The 19,138-nt window shown below is 45.3% G+C and overlaps 1 protein-coding gene across 3 annotated transcripts in view; it reads right to left on the reverse strand.

Annotated features, from left to right (window-relative positions):
* The window catches only part of ARHGEF25 (Rho guanine nucleotide exchange factor 25), a 380,835-nt gene that overhangs the window by 43,215 nt on the left and 318,482 nt on the right, over nt 1-19,138 (reverse strand). For all 3 annotated transcript variants that reach the window (XM_033937480.1, XM_033937482.1, XM_033937481.1), the window contains 2 exons: nt 16,236-16,348; nt 12,824-12,890 (listed from right to left, as the gene is read on the reverse strand). In XM_033937480.1, coding sequence (XP_033793371.1) covers nt 12,824-12,890; nt 16,236-16,348 — 180 coding nt within the window. The remainder of the gene's footprint in view (nt 1-12,823; nt 12,891-16,235; nt 16,349-19,138) is intronic.

A 19,138-nucleotide genomic window follows, 5' to 3' on the forward strand; every position in this document is an offset into this window, starting at 1 on the left:
TGGGCTGCTGCTGAGCCAGCCGAACACCCGCCCTCCACCCCTCCCCGTGCACATACTTGTTTTTATGTGCAACTGAACATGTGTGAGGGAGGCCCTCCACTCAAACATGGCATGCTCAGTTTCACAAGAACCAGGCATGTACCGGGGGGGGGGGGGGGGGGAAGAGAGCAGCCATTGTAGTGGTGGCCCAGGAACAGTTTTCTATTCAGTGATTATTGTTACATCACAATTATTGTTTATTATTCATTTTGTTAACTGCATAGAACTTTCCAGTTATGCGGTATAGAAATTGTTTATATTATGTTAAAGTGTCACTAACTGCCTGGCTTTGCAAGAAGGAAGGCATCTGCTGGCAGGGCTTGAGGACCACCACTAGCCAAAGCAGCAGGCTGTGCCTCAATTTTTGGGAGACTTGAACCCAAATTGGTAGGCCAAAGTCCCCCTATAGCTACACCACTGCTTTGAAAAGACATTCCTGGGGCCACAATCAGTCATGGGAGGTCAATTCACACACAGATGACATTTTCAAATCCTTGTACTCCAAAGGAAATTTAAGAAACAAACATAGTACTGGACTAATTGACTTCACTTTGAGAACTGGTGCAAAGTCTGTATCGTGCAATGGTGCACCCGCATCTGGAGTACTGTGTCCAGTACTGGTCGCCATACCTCAAGAAGGACATGGCAGTACTTGAGGGAGTCCAGAGAAGAGCGACTAAACTGATAAAGGGTATGGAAAACTTCTCATATGCGGACAGGTTGAAAAAGCTGGGGCTATTCTCCCTGGAAAAGCGGAGACTTAGAGGAGACATGATAGAAATCTTCAAAATCTTGAAGGGCATAGAAAAGGTAGACAGGGACAGATTCTTCACATTGTGGGGAACCACAAGTACAAGGGGGCACTCGAAGAAATTGAAAGGGGACAGGTTTAGAACAAACGCTAGGGTGGTGGACATGTGGAACGCACTTCCGGAGGCCGTGATAGGACAGAGCACTTTACAGGGCTTCAAAGAAGGTTTGGATAGGTTCCTAGATGATAAGGGGATTGAGGGGTACAGATATGAGTTGAGGTAGGTTATAGGAATAGTCAGGGACCACAGCACAGGTGATAGACCTGGAGGGCCGCCGCGGGAGCGGACCGCTGGGTGGGATGGACCTCTGGTCTGACCCGGCGGAGGCAAATTCTTATGTTCTTAAAACTAGAAGCTTGAAAACTGCTCCTACAGTCAATAATTTGCCTACTCTGGGTGCCTAAGTGAAACTATCAGTTCAATAATGCAAAGGAGCAAAATACTGGAGTTATTACAGAGGTAATTTTCAGCAGGGGCGAAAAATGTCTTAATTTAAAAACCAGTGCTGTCACCTAAATGATGAGGAAAATGAATCGCTGCTATATATATATATATATATATATATATATATAAGACTAGATTCAGTAAATGGTACTCAAATTTGACACTGAATGGTATTCTACAAAGGGCACTCCAGAATGGGCACATAGTGCTGAGATTGATTGGTTGGTTGGTTTTTATGTCCCATCCTCCCAGAAGAGCTCGGAACGGGTTACAAGTTTACATACATAATAAAGTGTATTTATACGAAGTGATTGCAAACATAGGGCTCCTTTTACCTAGTGTTTTTAGCGCACGATAACCCCCGCGCTACGCAGAAAATACTAATGCCAGCTTTATGGAGACGTTAGCATGTAGTGCGCGTGCTAAAACCGCTAGCGCAGCTTAGCAAAAGGAGCTCATAGTATGGTACAATATAGCATGGCAAAACATTGTCAGACAAAAGTGGTAAAAACATAGTTAACTCAGACCCCAATCAAAGATACACAGCGCAAGAAGATGTATGACAACCTACTAGCAACGCAAGCAGCGAAACTTGATCACCACCTCTCCAACATGCTGACGAAAACGACCGACTACAAATCATTTCGGAAAAAAAAGCAAAACCTTGTTATTCAAAAAAATGTATCAAGAAATCCTAACACATCTCCATGACTATCCCCACTCTTGTCAATTTCCCAGCAAAGTCTCAACCATGTAAACAGCACCCTAATTCGTAAGTTTCCTGGAAATGTCCAGTTATCTTCATTTGTAATCCGCCCAGAACTGCAAGGGATTGGCGGAATAGAAGTCACTAATGTAATGTCATTAACAAAGCATGGTAAATCATAATTTGACAAAACGTGGCAAATATAGTATTACAAAGCATGGCTAACTTAGTATGACATTTATTTATTCATCCGATTTTCTATACTGTTCTCCCAGGGGAGCTCAAAACGGTTTACATGAATTTATTCAGGTACTTAAGCATTTTTCCCCGTCTGTCCCCGCGGACTCACAATCTATCAAGTTTCAAGTTTATTTAAAATTTCTTATACCGCCCATTCAGCCTTCTAGGCGGTGTAGAAATTCATAAAAACATAAAATAAACTTCAGTTAAAATACAAGTTTAAGCTGACATTACGTCACCAAAGTGTAACTTTTACCTAATGTACCTGGGGCAATGGGGGGATTAAGTGACTTGCCCAGGGTCACAAAGAGCAGCATGGGTTTGAACCCACAACTTCAGGGTGCTGAGGCTGTAGCTTTAACCACTGTGCTAAATAAGAAAAAACAACAACAATAAACTAGTTAGGCTGTCTCTGCCCCTCATCCGAGGGTACAGCAGCGGATCTAATTCATGCTGGCTACACATTTATTTACTCCGGATTCTCACGGAGAAGCTATGAAGCTTGTGATTGTGGTTTGGCCTGAACGATTTTGGATGCTGCTGTACCCTCGGATGAGGGGCAGAGACAGCCTAACTAGTTTATTGGGTTTTTTTTCTTATTTAGATACTTCACTTTTAGCACACTAGTTTGTGCACTAGCTAATTCACGTTAAAATTTCACTTGGGTCAGCCTGGGGATATTTCACAGGTAATACGCTTCTGGGTGTATGACTGTGACAGCTGGTGCATTAGGAGCTGTGTTCCCCACTGCAGGCTGTGAGACCGAGGGCTTCCCATTCACTCTAAATATTTGTTAAGTGTGTTCATTGGGCTGTCTCTTCCCATCATTCTCTTTTGGGTCAGGGGAGACTTGTTCTCTCGATACTTTTCAGTACTCATCTTACTGGGTTTCTTTGTTGCTAAATTGCTTTTTGGAGGTTGAAGCAGGATGGGAATTGGAGGCCTGGTTTCGTCTGGGTCCTGCAAACTTCTGTTTGTATCCCTGGAAGGATCTCTGGGAAGTGGCTCCTCCTGTGTAGTGTTGAGACCACCTAGAAGCATGAAAATTAGAGCTCCCTGAGCATCTAGAGGTTCTGGGTCTGCTGTCGGACAAAGATTTTGGACGACAATCTGTTACGCTGGTCATGAAATCATCCAGTGCTTTCCTAGTAACATTTACCCCCCTGAAAGGAAGTCTGTTGAGAGTATCCTTGGAGGTGGAGTCATCAGCCCATTGCCTGATCCAGAGTATCTTGCGGGCTGAAATTGAATAAGCCAAAACTTTGCTCATGACTCTGATGATGTCGTAGAGAGCATCTGCCATGTAATCCACTCCTGCTAATAGGAGCTGGGATAAATGCTCGTTGCTCTCTCACTCACATGACTTCATAATCTGGTATGTTAGGCACGAGTCACAAAGGAGGCCATCATGGCCGCTTTGATTCACAAGGCCTGCTCGGAGTCCAAGTTTAACTCCCGAAGCAAATCAGTAATCAGAACCAACACAACCGAGGTTTTGAATAGATGGAAAATCTACAACAGGGTCTAACGCCCCTGAATCCCCTGACATGGAGGTCAATTGCACGGTCAAGCAGCCCCCTCCCTCCTTTCCTCCCGATTGCTGCGGTCCGGACATCTTCCTCCCTCACTCCCTCCCCTCACCTTCACTGGCAATTTTCATGTTTCTGTCTCCGAGCGTCCCAAACTTTTTCTAAAGTCACGTGCAGCTGCCCTGAAATTTCTTATCTGACGCAACTTCCTGTTTCCGGTTGCGTCAGAGAAAGATGAAAATCACCAGCAAAAGTGAGGGGAAGAGAGGGAGAGAGATGCCTGGATCATGGTGATCAGGAGGGAGGGGGCTGCTGAACCACACGATCGCGAAGGGTGATAAGTGAGGCAACGTGCGCAAAATACTTAACTGCGGGGACAAGGCCATTCACCGCTCCACAGGGCGGTAAATGGCCTTGTCCCTTTTCCCCGCGGACACAAGTTTTTTTCCTCCCCATTTCTGTGGGTTACACGCAGTTAGCCGCGGGTAACAGTCACCGTGTCATTCTCTAATATGAAGATTCTAGAGAACTTTGAAAAAAATCAGGAAACCTAAGATGGCTGCCGCAGCAGCATTTCGGTGCCAAAAAATGGCTCTAAATCGCAAAAATAAAACACAAAAAAACTAGCAATTTTAGGATTTTAGAGGTGGGTGAACATCAAGGAACAGGCAGAAACCTTCAAAAACAACATTTACAGACCCTCCCCTGATTTTCCTCATAGGCTGTAACAGCCTTACTCACTGTGACCTGTGCTGGTAATATGCTGCAGCTTACCCCAGTTCCAATGGTTGATGGATCTGGGAGAAGAAATTACTACCTCAAACAGAAAGTCCTTCCAGTGCTGAATCTTCAGACAGTCAGTCCGAGAACGCACAAAAAAGGGGGGTGAGGCGAAATGCAGCCGGTACCCTGCGAGACCCTTCTGAGCCCTCTACTGATGCCTAACAGTCTGCAGTCAAACACCTGCAAAGAAGTAGGTGAATAAAGCTACCAGGGGATGGCCCTGAGCTCCAGAAAGGCTCCTGCAGGCTGGCTAACAGGTACCACAAGGGATTGGCCTGTCAGCTGCAGACCTCAGTCTGCTTCTCCTTCACGCAGGCAGAGCTGGTCCCTCGAGTAGGGAAGCTCTTAGTAATGAAAGATGAAAAAAAAATTATGCAAAAATACCGAACAAAAATAAAGAAATAAGGAGAGCCGATCAGAAACACTCGTTCCGGCTCAAGTGCAAAAGGAAAAACTGTAGGGGGCAGCAGAGTCCTCTGTGAAGTAGGAGGAATTCAAAATCTGGGGTGGATTCTTTCTGCATGGCTTGCGAGCACTGAGATATAACCCAATCATCCAAAATAACACACCTAGTGCACTAGAAATAGGAGATTTTTAAGATGTTTTATTTCGTAGTGGAATCCCCTTTTGCCGCCTGATATTCAGTGCTGTTTAGCTGGCCAGGATTTTATGGTCAGTGGCTAGCCAGCTATGTTGTGCGACCACTGGCCAGCTATGTCGAGCAGCCAAATCAGGTTGCTTAAATAGTTGGTCTATAAACGGAGTCAGCCAGTGCTGAATATTGACGTGGCCAGCTAAATTTTTAGCAGCCAAAATAACTGGAAATGGCCCAGTTTTGAATATCTGGGTTCAGCGCTGAATGTGGGACTCAGCCCGGCTAGCTCCCATGGTCTGAATATTGGCCCCCTGACGTTCACCTTTCCCGGTCCATAAGAAGGTGTCTGCAGCTAAGGCACAAAAAACAGAGTGGAAGGTGCAAGACAAATTAGATGAAGGGAAGGAGTGGAATTCATTAATCCAATAAACAGCTATTTTTTTTGCATTGGCGGTGATTTATCAGTGTTTATTGGTTAAAATCTTAAATCGGAAACTCTAATTATATACTGAATCACATCTTGGAACTAGTTGTATCACACCAAGTATATACACTTTGCATTTTAGATAACAATGAACTATGTACCGTATTAATTTTCAAATCCTTCAGCATTGTTATTATTTCATAGATGAGTGTGAGTTTCAAAAATTTAGCTTAATTTGCTTTTATACAGGTACATGATTCCTTGCACTGTACTTTCCAATTAAGTTTTAATAAAACAGTTTCAAAGCTAATGTCAGCGATTCCAAGTAAATGTAATTCTATCTTCCTGTCCAGCTGTTTCTTACCCCCCCCCCCCCTCTTATCCAATTCCCTACAGATATGGGAATAGGAAGCAAGTCCACAACTGCTGTTAACCTGACTGAGAGCCAGTAGGTTGGACTGCAGGAGGTTTCTGAAGCTTCTGCTGCCCCCTTATGCAGGGCAGGAGGAGGGGGGGACAGGAAGAGTAGGCCTGTTTCTTCTCCTATGTGACCTCTTCCCCTTGCCCCCTGGGAACTGCCTGAGAACAGAGCAACCATAGTCTCCCACTCGCTAAATGTGAAATTCCAAACATGGCCCGGCATCCGCACTGTGTGCAAGTGCCAGAGAGGGGACTCTCTCACACTGGCCCCCTCCTTGGTTCAGAGTGCATCTGTTCTGGCACCAAGAATGTGGCTACTAACTGGCCCTGTGTCATCCTCATGGGCTGAAGCAGTCTTAGTTATAAAACCTACTGCATGCATATACTTGTATTTCTTGCTGCACTGAAACCTTGCTCTGCCTAGAGAATGACATGGGGACACAATTTGTCCCTGTCTCCAACCCTGCGGCTAACCGTGGGAAACCATCCCCGTGTCATTCTTTAAGGAGAGAGGGAAGAATCAGAGTACAAATGGGCACAGCCACTGACCCTCAAGCCTTGCATTGAAGAATGCTGGTGTAGAAGGACTGAGGTTGAGATAGACATTAAAGAATGACACGGGGTGATTTCCTGCAGTTATCCATGGGGACGCGGACAAATTCTGTCCCCCATGTCATTTGGCTAAAGATAGATCTATTTTGAGTCCGGTCAGAATGCTATCCTTATACAATTTGACCTTTCTAGTGCATTTGACCTTGTTGATCATAACCTTCTAAAACAAGCATTATAAAATTGGGGTTTAGAGTGTAAAGTTTTGAATTGAATAGATGGATTCTTAGAGCTCAATGATCATATAGAGTGAAAATGAATAGTCTATTATCCTCTAGTTGGAAAATAGGTTGTGGAATACCACAGGGCTCTCCCTTATCCCCAGTACTGTTTAATGTTATGATGCAATCTTTGAGTAGAGCACTTGCAAACCACAATGTATACAAGTTATATTTATACAGATGATATTAATATTCTTTTGCTATTCAATAATAAGGATTCCGATTGGTCTGCATTAAAGCTAGTCCTCGACACTGTGGATAAATGGGTAATAAATCATAAATTGAGGATAAATATAGATAAACCAATTTTCTTTGGTTAGGTCCACAGGATCAGGCTGGATCAGATCTTTTTATCATTTTTTGGTCAAAAGTAACTATACTTTTGATATGCAAACTAGCTTTTTCAGCTTTCCAACTAGGTAATTTATTAAGTAAGGACGACTAAGATTCAAGAAAGGTTTCTACCTTCAGTTCCCCCTCCCTTTGTTATTCTTTCCCTTGAGTGTTTTCTTTCTTTCTATCAATTGTAGTTCTAACCCTTCTTCCCTTTTGTTCCCGTTCGTCAATGTCTTTAAAAAATGTCATTTCCCCTGGTTTGTTTTTGTTTAAACTGCATTTTAATTGGTGCGTTGTTTTGGCGTTTTTGTACATCACTTAGAAGGCTTGATTGGGTGGTATAAGAAATTTTAAATAAACTTGAAACTTGATCAAGTTAATTTGCCACCCCCTCTTTTTTACTAAACTGTGATAGCGGTTATTAGCACAGGGAGTTGCGCTGAATGCTCCGCGCTGCTCCCGACGCTCACAGGAACTCTATGAGCGTCGGGAGCAGCGCGGAACATTCAGCGCAGCTCCCTGCGCTAATAACCGCTATCGCGGTTTAGAAAAAGTGGGGGTTGGTTAGCTAAAAAATAATTTTTTTTCTTTTATGGACATTACGAGTAGTTTGGAAATATTTTGATAAGTTGGTTTTTGCATTTGTGGTTCAATCACTTACCGTATTTTCACGCAGATAACGCGCACCCGTGTAAAACGCGCACACGGGTATAGCGCGCAGAAACCACGATTTTATGTACAAAAACTTTTGTATACCGCGCTCACGGGTATACCGCGCATGCAGCCCGACTGTCCTTTCGCCCGCCACGACTCTCCTCTGGCCACCCCGACTCAGGCCGCGCCCCCAGGTGGGACCTAAGGCTCCAGGGCCTATTCTGATTGGCCCACGCGCCTTAGGCCCCACCAGTAGGCGGAGCTTTGGGACGGATGGGCCAATCCGGCCTCATTCCGTCATTGGCTGCCTGCCGGACAGGCGGGTTTGGCTCCTGTCTGTCCGGCCAACTACCAAAGGTACGGGGAAGGGGGGGGTCGGCCAGGGGGGTCGCGGGTCAGCTAGGGGGGCGGTTGGAGGTTCTTGGGGGGGGCGGTCGTTGGAGGGAGGGGGGTTTGCGTCGAGGGCAGGAGGGCCTGGGATCCCTCCTGCCCGTAATGTAGTGCGGGGTGGGGGTCGCCGTGGCCAGGAGGGTTTGGGCTCCCTCCTGGCCCGATATTGTCGGGGAGTTGGGACGTCGGTCGGGCAAGAGGGCTTGGGCTCCCTCTTGCTCCGATCGTGGATGCGGGTGCGGGTGGGAGCGCGTGTGAGCGGTCGTTCGGGGTGGGGGTGCGAGCGGTCCTGCTGGGGGGGGGGGTGAATCGAGCGTCAGGCGGGGTGGGAACTATGTAAAAAAAATTTTGTATACCGCGCTCACGCGTATAACGCGCGAGGGGTATGCGCGGTAGGTAAAAACGCGTATAACGCGCGCGTTATATGCGTGAAAATACGGTATTCTTTCCTAGACAGACTACTGTAATATTATTTATCCAGGATGTGCTAAAAGATTTTTGAAAACATTACAAACCGTACAGAGCACTGCAGCGAGCGTAATTTTTTCTATTTCTAAATATGATAGAATTACGCCACATTTTATTTAACTACAGTGGTTACCAGTAATTGCATGGATTCATTTAAAGGTTTTCCGAACGATTTTTAATATTCCATATGGCCAGGTACCATATTACTTAGGGCTCCTTTTACTAAGCTGTGCTAGCGGTTTTAGCGCGTGCTTAGCGTGCACTGCATTGCCACACACACTAGACGTTAACGCCAGCATTGAGCTGGCGTTAGTTCTTGGCGCGTAGCGCAGGGTTACCGCTCGCGGCAATGCAGTGCATCTTAAAAATGCTAGCGCACCTTAGTAAAAGCAACCCTTAGTGAAATTGATTTCATTATTAGCAGGAAGACCAGGTCATGCTGTGCGAAGTTTCAAGTTTCTTTATTTTTGATATACCGTCTGTCAAAACAAGTGTCTAAACGGTGTACAATATAAAAAGATTGAAGAAAACAATTAAAATAGGCAGGGCAGGATTAACCAATAGGCCAAGTAGGCACGTGCCTAGGGCCCAAAATGGTCAGGGGGGGCCCGATGAAGGAGGGCATCAACATTGTTTTTTTCCAAACGGCGATGGGCCCCTCCTGCATCGATCGGCAACGCGGGCCCCCTCCCCCATCGACGAAAAGTAAGACAAGCAAGCAACGCGGGTAAGAAAGGCAACAGGAATTGTAATTGTGCAAGCGGTGCTGTTTGCCCAAAGCTTCCCTCTGACGCAGCTTCCTGTTTCCGCCTGGGCGCATGGTGGGGTGGGGCGGGGCAGGGGGGCCCAGTGTACTTGTGTGCCTAGGGGCCCTCGACGAATTAATCCTGCCCTGAAAATAGGTAAATAAAAGCAATATTTTATCAGATATTAAAAATACTAGACAAATTCACATTAACATACATGGAACAAAAGGGAAGTTGGGGAGGGAAAGGTTTTTTTAAAATACATCAAAGTAAAATTAGTAAAAAAGGAAGGTAAATGGGGAGTGGTAAGACATTAGCATGGGGGATCACTTCAAAAGAAGCGTTTGGTATTTCGAGGCTTCACAAGTTTTGGGAAAAGGAAGCTGGTACCAGAGTAAAGGCGTCTTTAAAGAGAAAATTTTCGTTTGGCTTTAAATTTTTCAAGAGAGTTCTCTAATCGAAGGAAGGCATCCTTTTTAAAATCTGGAATAATCTTCCTAATTTATTCTCTCCCCCCTCCCTTTTAGAAAACCGTAGCACAGTTTTTAGCATCGGCCATAACGGTAACAGCTCCAGTGCTGAAAGAATTCCTATGAGTGTCGGAGCTGTTACCGGCGCTAAAAACCACTTTACGGTTTTGTAAAAGGGAGGTTAATTAGCTCTTTAGGTCGATATACTGTTTTTAGAAAACTTTTAAAAGACATTTCTATTCAAAAAATTCTTATCTTGAAATGTACGGTAATATCCGCTGTGACCTCTATGCTACAGTAGGGTTTTCCTAGTGCTTTCTGGTGTCTTAGCCTAGTGCCTGGACCAGCCTTCTCCCTATCCTGTCCATGGGCATTTTTTCAACTACATGAATGTCTTTCTGTAGTTTCTAATCAATGGTGGAGTCCTTGTTATTCGTCTTCTTTGTTACATTATGTTTAACTGGGTTTATTTCCAGCAATTGAAACATACTGTTATCTTCCATGAATTCATAAGGGCTTTGGCAGAATATAAGTCAGAATGTAATGTAATGTAATGTAATATCAGAATGATGAGGTTAAAAGTAGGACTGATCGGCCTGCCTACAAAAAATAAAATAAAGCCAACTGACAACCCAACTTCTGCAAATCAAAAAGCTTTCAAAGTGATGTGTACTCAGATATAGCAGGTATTTTTCTGTCTCTGGAGGCCTCCCTAAGTTTTCATGCCTGAGGTAATGAAGGGTTAAGTGACTTTCCCAGAGTCTCAAGGAGCTGCAGTAGGATTTGAACTGGGCTCCCCTGGTTCTCAGCCTACTGATCTAGCCATTAGGCTGCCCCTACACTTCATATCATGATAGTGTTACAGGAGCACTGTTCTCATATATAGCCCCTACTTTGATCAGATAGAGAGACATAGGGACACTCAGACCCCATGCACAGTCTCTGTTGTGTTCTGATAGAGGTGGTACAGTGACACTCAGCCTTTACACAATGTCCTTGCTGATGCATGGCAGACAAAGCAATCATGTTTACCTGGGTACCATGTGAACAATTCTGGATCTATATTCTAGGAACTTTGCAACCATTGAATTATATGATTCAATGGCAACATTTCTTCTGATATTTTTAAAATTTTTGATGGCATATTTCAATGAGAGTGTTATGGCTTTAGAATAGGACTTGATATACCGCTTTTTCTGTGTGGTTACAATCAAAGCGGTTTATATATTTTAGACAGGGACTTATTCTGGACCTGAGGCAATGAAGTGTTAAGTGATTTGCCCAGAGTTACAAGGAACTGCAGTGGGAATATTACTTTAAATTTTGGCCAAATGAAATGCTCCCTTGTGATAACATAACAGTCTGCTAATGTCTTTAAAGCCAGGGCACCATTTTGTTTTTATGTGGCTTACTGAAGAAATCAATTTAAGATTGAGATTTTCAACATTTTGTGCAGTGTGAGAATTTTTTCTGATTATTGTTCTTGTTTTTGTCAGTGGCCTAGCTAATCCCTGAAGCAATGGTCCTAAAGTGAGAGTGTGAAACAGTGACCACCACTGAAGTGAATAACAAGACTGCAAGCAAGACTAGACATGAGCACAACTGACTAAAACTGGCTGAAACTAAAGTTTAGGATTTGTTACAAACTGTTGGTAATGGTCTATCTGTGTGTGCGTAATATGGCACCGAAGTATCTGGTGGAAAATATTCTGCCCCATGCTCCGCCTCGCCAGCTACATTCTATTGCTCATGCAGATTAACATATTCCAACTGTTAAGGAATTACATTTGCAGATGTCCAGGGACAGTTTTCCAGCCAGTGCGACAAATGTCATTTTAAACAAGCACACATGAAAAAGACTTACAGTTTTTTTGAATGCCTGTTACTGCATTTTAAGTACCCCTGATGAAGGCCTGAAAAAGACGAAACACGGTCCGTGTAGGGTCTGGTTACTATTTTATGCAGTGGACTTATGTTGTATCAATTTGATTTTTAGCATATTGTGATATTTTTGAATTGGTTTTTATATTAATAAACTACAATTTTACACTCTTGGAAGCCCAGGAACTGGTTCCACATTTTTGTTTTCAGTATTACCCGATCTTAGTGGTACCCAGGTCCATTTCTGTGGTTGGCAGGACCGTCCTCGTGACGTAGACCACCCCACAGCATCGTTTTGCAATTGGAGGATTGAATATTCGTCAGCAGCATTTGCAGAATTTTTTAAAAATTGTTGAAAAACACTTTTTTTATAAAATGAAATATGGAATTTAAGTTTTGTATTTGGATATAGTGATATAGCGCAGGTCGCTTTATTATTTTATTGTTTGTAATAATCATGGAACGTGTAGTGTTTATGTATTTGTCTGCTGTGACCCGCCTTGGAAAAGGCGGGATACAAATAAACAAACTATAAGTTTTTTGTCTGTTAATATCATTTGGAAAGTACAGTATGTTTATGTTGTATTTATATACCGCTCTTCGTACTAAGGACAATTCACTTTAAGGAAGTTTTGGGGTTTTTTTTGCTGCCGATTGTAAATAGAAATGGGGCTTTAGCCCTTTTATGTTCTCTGAGGCTTTTTTTCCCTTCCTTATTTATTATTTAACTAACTGAAGGAATTTAAATAACTCATGATTTAGTAGAGTTGTTGTTAGGTTCCATCGACTTGTGCTCTAGTCCTAGTCACTAGGACTCACTAGGAATTAGGGCTCCTTTTATCAAGCCACGCTAACGGGGTTAACGCGCATGACTTTTCATCACGCGTTAACCCCCCGCGCTGGCCAAAAACTACCGCCTGCTCAAGAGGAGGCAGTAGCGGCTAGCGTATCCCGCGGTTTAGCACGCGCTATTACGTGCGTTAAACCGCTAGCGCGGCTTGATAAAAGGAGCCCTTAGTAGAGTAATTTTAAAAAATATAATTAAAAGAAACTAACCTCCACAATTTGTCTAAGGTCCTCCACGTACATTTTCTCAGTCTCAATCAGCTCCATGAGAACATACCTGGCACAAGAAGGGAAGAGAGGGGCTCAGAACAGAGAAAATGATTTGCTCCAGCACCATCATTCATTTAGGCAGGACCTTCTAAATCTACAAACATGCCTGCTTTTCAAAGGAATGAAAACAGACTCAATAAGCAGGGACCTAGGCTACTACTCGGACAAGAGGTCATGGACTGAAACTGAGGGGCAACAGGCCCAGGACAAATGTCAGGAGGTTCTGTTTCACACAACGAGTGGTGGACGCTTGGAATGCTCTCCTGGAGGAGGTTGTGATGGAAACCACCATTCTGGGATTCAAGGGCAAGTTGGATGCACACCTTCTTGCAAATCACGTTGAGGGATACAGGTAAAACGGGGTCTTCATCAGAGAGCACCTGGCTTGGCCTCCGCGTGTGCGGGTCGCCGGACTAGATGGACCTAGGGCAGGGGTCTGCAACCTTTAAGACATAAAGAGCCACTTGGACCCGTTTTCGAAAAGAAAAAAAAACTTGGAGCCGCAAAACCATTATAAAACAAATCTAACACTGCATATATTGTTTCTTATCTTAATGCTATATACAGGATCACTAAATTGAAAATAAAATCATTTTTCCTACCTTTGCTATTTGGTGATTTCATGAGTCTCTGGTTGCACTTTCTTCTTCTGACTGTGCATCCAATCTTTCTTCCTTTCTTTCAGCCTCCTGTATGTTTCCTCTCCTCCAGACCTCATTCTCTCCCCCAACTTTTTCTTTCTGTCTCCCTGTTCCCCCTTCTTTCTGTCTCTGTGCCGTCTCCCAAGCCACTCGGTTTGCTGCCACCGCAATCGGGGAACAGCCCCCAAGCCACCGCCGTCCCAAGCTTTCCCTGCAGAAGTGTTGCGCTGACCAGCATTCCGCCCCCTGACGTCAATTCTGACGTAGGAGAGGAAGTTCCGGGCCAACAAGGCATTTCTCCTCATTCCATCCAGCCTGAGCCCCATCTCTCCTTGATCCAGCATTTCCCTTCTGTGTCTGTCAGAATTACCATTCCACCTATTTTCCAGCATCACCCTTCTTTGTGTCCATCTCACCTATATCCCTATCTCACCACTTTTTCAGAATCTTCATTTGTCTCTGTCCTTATCTTTACGCCATGTTCACCATTTGCCCTTTCAATGTCTTTATCTCCCCCCACACACTTTTTCAGCATTACTTCTATGTCTCTATTTCACCTCCTCTTCATGTCCCCTCTGTATCTCTATCCTTATTCAGTAGGTCCTGCTTACCCTTTCTCTTCTTTGTGTCACTATCTCCATTTTCAGCTTTCCCCCCTTTTCCTTTGTTACTGCACCCTGTAGCTAGAATCTTTCCACCCTCCCTCCACTCCGGCCCAGCCCAGTATGAAATATTTCCTTTTGTTTCCCTCCCCTCTCTCTTTCTCTCTCTCTTCTGCTCCCTCACCCACGAGTCCTGCATCTGGCCCTCTCCCTTCTACCTGCACCTGGCAACACCACCCTGCTCCGCGGCTCTCTTCAGCAACTCGTCAGCAGCGGTGATCAAGACAAGCTGCCGACATCGAGGCCTTCCCTCTACGAGTCCCGCCTTTGTGGAAAAAGGAAGTTGAAACAAGCGGGACTCGCAGAGGGTAGGCCCCGACGTCAGAAGCTTGTGTCGATCGCTGCTGCTGAGTTGCCGAAGAGAGCCGCGGAGCAGGGGTTGTGGCCGGAAGCAGGTAGAAGGGAGAGGGAGATAGGAAGGCTGTAGATCTCCGGAGCATGACACCGACCCCGGCCAGGATGATTTCTTTTTCAGGCGTGCACCTTACAAGTCCAGCGTCGCGGCGGGAAATAGCCATGCTGAGCAGTGAGCTCAGCACTACACAGATGAAAGCCTTGCTTGCTGATTGGTCCGGCGGCACGGCGGGGCGGGGCCTCCGGACCAATCAGCAAGCAAGGCTTTCATCTGTGTATGTGCTGAGCTCACTGCTCAGCATGGCTATTTCCCGCCGCGACGCCGGACTTGTAAGCTGCATGCCTGCGTGACACACTACCGGAGCCGCAGCAAAGGTGAAAAAGAGCCGCATGCGGCTCTGGAGCCGCAGGTTGCCGACCCCCGACCTAGGGTCTGATTCAGTGAAGGCATTTCTTATGTTCTTATGTACAAGCATGCGGGTATATCTCATGAACCTTCATTGTGCATATTCTGAAAAGAGGATCTGATTGCAGAACTTTCAGAACCAGCATTAAAAATCGCCACTCTAAAACATCAACAGGGGCTTCACAATCACTTGGAGAAACAATCATTAAGGTTCATAATCAAAAGCATGCGCCGACAAAGACGTGCCAAGACAACTGAGCGCAAGGCGGAAGCCCGCGCCGAAGAAAAACAGTGTTTTAAGGGGCTCCAACGGGGGGGGGGGGGGGGTGTTGGTGGGGAACCCCCTCCTTATACTGGAAACTTAATTTTTTCCCTGTTTTTTAGGGAAAAAGTGAAGTTTTCAGTATAATGGGGGTTACAACCCCACAAACCCCCCACAATGCCAGCACGATCTGTATTCAGTAAAGTGGGGGGGTTCCCCCCCCCACACCCCCGTCGGAGCCCCTTAAAACACTATTTTTCTTTGGCGCCCCCGTCAGAGCCCCTTAAAACACTGTTTTTCTTCGGTGCCCCCCCTGTCAGAGCCCCTTAAAACACTGATTTTCTTCGGTGTGGGCTTCCGCCTTGCACTTAGTTGTCTCGGCGCGCCTTTGTCGGCGCGCGTTTTTGACCTGTCACCATTATTACAGTAGGGAACGATAACAGTTTTCCCAACAGCTTGCTTCACAATCTCTGACCAATGAAGGAATTCCCCAGGCAGCTCCCTTCCACAGTCTCTAACCAGTGGAAGAGCTCTCTCAGCATCTCTCCTCTGTGACCTCTGTGCTACAGTAGGTTCTCCTAGTGTTTCCTGGAGTCTTAGCCTAGTGCCTGGACTGGCCTTCTCCCTATCCTGGCCATGGACGTTTTATCAGCTACATGATATTTTTGTGGTTTCTAATCAATGGGGGGGGGGGGGGTTTCCCTCGTTTTACTTGTCTTCTATGGCCAACGATGCTGCTTGAGGAAAGGAACTTCATAGTTGCAGAAGCTTCTACTTCCCATCCCCCACCAAACTATATGAGAAAATGATTGTAGTATTAAGAATTTCCCACTGGCCTCAACTGAATTAAATTCCTAGAAAAAAAAACACCTTTTATCATTTTGAACATAAACTGGAGTCATATGCCTGTCTAAGAATTCCTGAGACAAGAAGTACTAGGGAGATTGTAGGGTCAGCTGCACTGAAGATACCCTCAGCCTGAGTGGTGCAACAAGAAACTCTATTCAGAAGGGGAGAAATCACTTACATACTCTTTTCTAATGCACTCTTCCTCTCTTCTTCACTGTCTGCAGCAGGGTAGGTTTGGCTCGGAACATCCTCTGGCAACAAAGGAACCAGGGGCTGTGATATATTTGTGTCCTTGAAACAAAGCAGAAAGATCAGCTCATTAGAAAAGTTTAAGAACAACACTCAAACTCAGTCCTCCTATATGAGAAACAGTGGCCGATACATAGGTAGCGTACTTTAGCCTACCCAGTCCACATAATGCCCCATCACATAACAGGAACAGCACAAAGAGCAACAATGCAAGCTTCTATCACACATACACACACATTGCCCGAGTAGAAACATAGAAACATAGAAATAGACGGCAGATAAGGGCCCACGGCCCCTCTAGTCTGCCCACCTTAATGTCCCTCCCTTACCTTTGCCCTGTGAAGAGATCCCATGTGCCGATCCCATTTGGCCTTAAAATCAGGCACGCTGCTGGCCTCAATCACCTGTAGTGGAAGACTATTCCAGCGATCAACCACTCTTTCAGTGAAAAAGAATTTCCTGGTGTCACCTCATAGTTTCCCGCCCCTGATTTTCAACGGATGCCCTCTTGTTGTCGTGGGACCCTTGAAAAAGAAGATATCTTCCTCCGCCTCGATGCGGCCCGTAAGATACTTGAACGTCTCGATCATGTCCCCCCTCTCTCTGCGCTCCTCGAGCGAGTATAGCTGTAATTTGTCAAGCCATTTTTCGTATGGTAGATCCTTGAGTCCCGAGACCATCCGGGTGGCCATTCTTTGCACCGACTCCAGTCTCAGCACATCCTTGCGATAATGCGGCCTCCAGAATTGCACACAGTATTCCAGGTGGGGCCTCACCATGGATCTATACAATGGCATAATGACTTCCGCCTTACGACTGACGAAACCCCTTCGTATGCAGCCCATGATTTGTCTTGCCTTGGACGAAGCCTGCTCCACTTGATTGGCAGACTTCATGTCCTCACTGACGATTACCCCCAAGTCTCGTTCTGCTACCGTTTTTACTAGGATCTCGCCATTAAGGGTATAAGACTTGCATGGATTCTGGCTGCCCAGGTGCATAACTTTGCATTTTTTGGCATTGAAGTTGAGTTGCCATGTCCTAGACCATCGCTCCAGTAGGAGTAGGTCGTGCATCATGTTGTCGGGCACTGAATCTTCGTCTGTTGTGCATTTGCCCACTACATTACTCAGTTTGGCGTCATCGGCGAATAATGTTATTTTACCTCGAAGCCCTTCTGCCAAGTCTCTTATAAAGATGTTGAATAGGATTGGGCCCAAGACTGAGCCCTGTGGTACTCCACTAATCACCTCCGTCATTTCGGAGGGGGTGCCGTTCACCACCACCCTTTGGAGCCTACCTCCAAGCCAGCTCCCAACCCATTTCGTCAATGTGTTACCTAATCCTATAGAACTCATCTTGCTCAGTAACCTGCGGTGTGGTACGCTATCGAATGCTTTGCTAAAGTCCAGGTACACGATGTCCAGGGACTCCCCAATATCCAGCTTCCCCGTTACCCAGTCAAAGAAGCTGATCAGGTTGGATTGGCAGGATCTCCCCTTAGTAAATCCATGTTGTCGGGGATCCCGTAGATTCTCTTCATCCAGGATCTTATCTAATTGGTGTTTGATTAGAGTTTCCATTAGTTTGCTCACTATCGATGTTAGACTCACTGGTCTGTAGTTTGCTGTCTCCATCTTTGAGCCTTTCTTGTGGAGTGGAATGACGTTAGCCGTCCTCCAGTCCAACGGGACGCTGCCTGTACTAAGGGAGAGGTTGAAGAGCGCGGACAGTGGCTCCGCCAAGACATCACTCAGCTCCCTAAGCACCCTGGGGTGCAGGTTGTCCAGCCCCATTGCTTTGTTAACCTTGAGCTTTGACAGCTCACCGTAGACACTGCTGGGCGTAAACTCAAAGTTACTAAACGGGTCAACTGAGCCAACCCTTGTCTGTAGCTGAGGGCCGAGCCCTGGCGCTTCTCGGGTGAAGACTGAGCAGAAGTATTCATTTAATAGTTGGGCTTTTTCCGAATCCTTTTCCACATAGTCTCCGTCTGGTTTCCTAAGACGTACAATCCCGCCTGAGTTTTTTCTTCTATCACTGATATACCTGAAGAAGGATTTATCTCCCTTCTGGATGTTCTTTGCTAGAGACTCCTCCATGAGGAATTTAGCCTCCCTGACTGCTGTTTTGACGGCTTTTGATTTGGCCAGGTAGTCTGCTCTAGAGTCCTGCTTTCCTGATTGTTTGTAAGAGATGAATGCTTTTTTCTTCTCCTTGATCAGGTCTGAGATCTCCGCAGTAAACCACTGTGGCTTATTGTTCCTTCGCCGTTTACTTACTGATTTTACATAGAGTAGTGTATCTCAGTGGTTCCCAACCCTGTCTTGGAGGACCACCAGCCAGTCAGGTTTTCAGGATAGCCCTAATGAATTTGTATGAAAGAGATTTGCATGTAATGAAAATGATAGGAGTGCAGATCTGCTCCATGCATATTGATTGGGGCTATCCCAAAAACCCGACTGGCTAGTGGTTCTCCAGGACAGGACCACTGGTGTACCTAGTGTATTTATGTTTATGTTTTTATTTATTTACATTATATCCCGCCTTTCCCAAGGCGGGTTACAACATGGCACATACACAATCAAAACACGTACGTAACAATAATCACAAAATTTACAGCATATATACAATAATAAAGGCAAACATCATGAAATCTCAGAACAGGCGTCCAGCGCCTACATGTAAATTAAAAATGGTTCAGCTCCTGTGTTTCATCATACAAAAGAGATGTCTTTTTAACAATTTTTTGACACTGCCTAAACTTATCTGTCGACGTATATATTGAGGAAGACTATTCCACTCTTGGGGATACCCGGGGTTGATCATTTC

The sequence above is a fragment of the Geotrypetes seraphini genome, chromosome 3 (genome assembly GCF_902459505.1).
Source record: "Geotrypetes seraphini chromosome 3, aGeoSer1.1, whole genome shotgun sequence".
Taxonomy (NCBI): domain Eukaryota; kingdom Metazoa; phylum Chordata; class Amphibia; order Gymnophiona; family Dermophiidae; genus Geotrypetes; species Geotrypetes seraphini.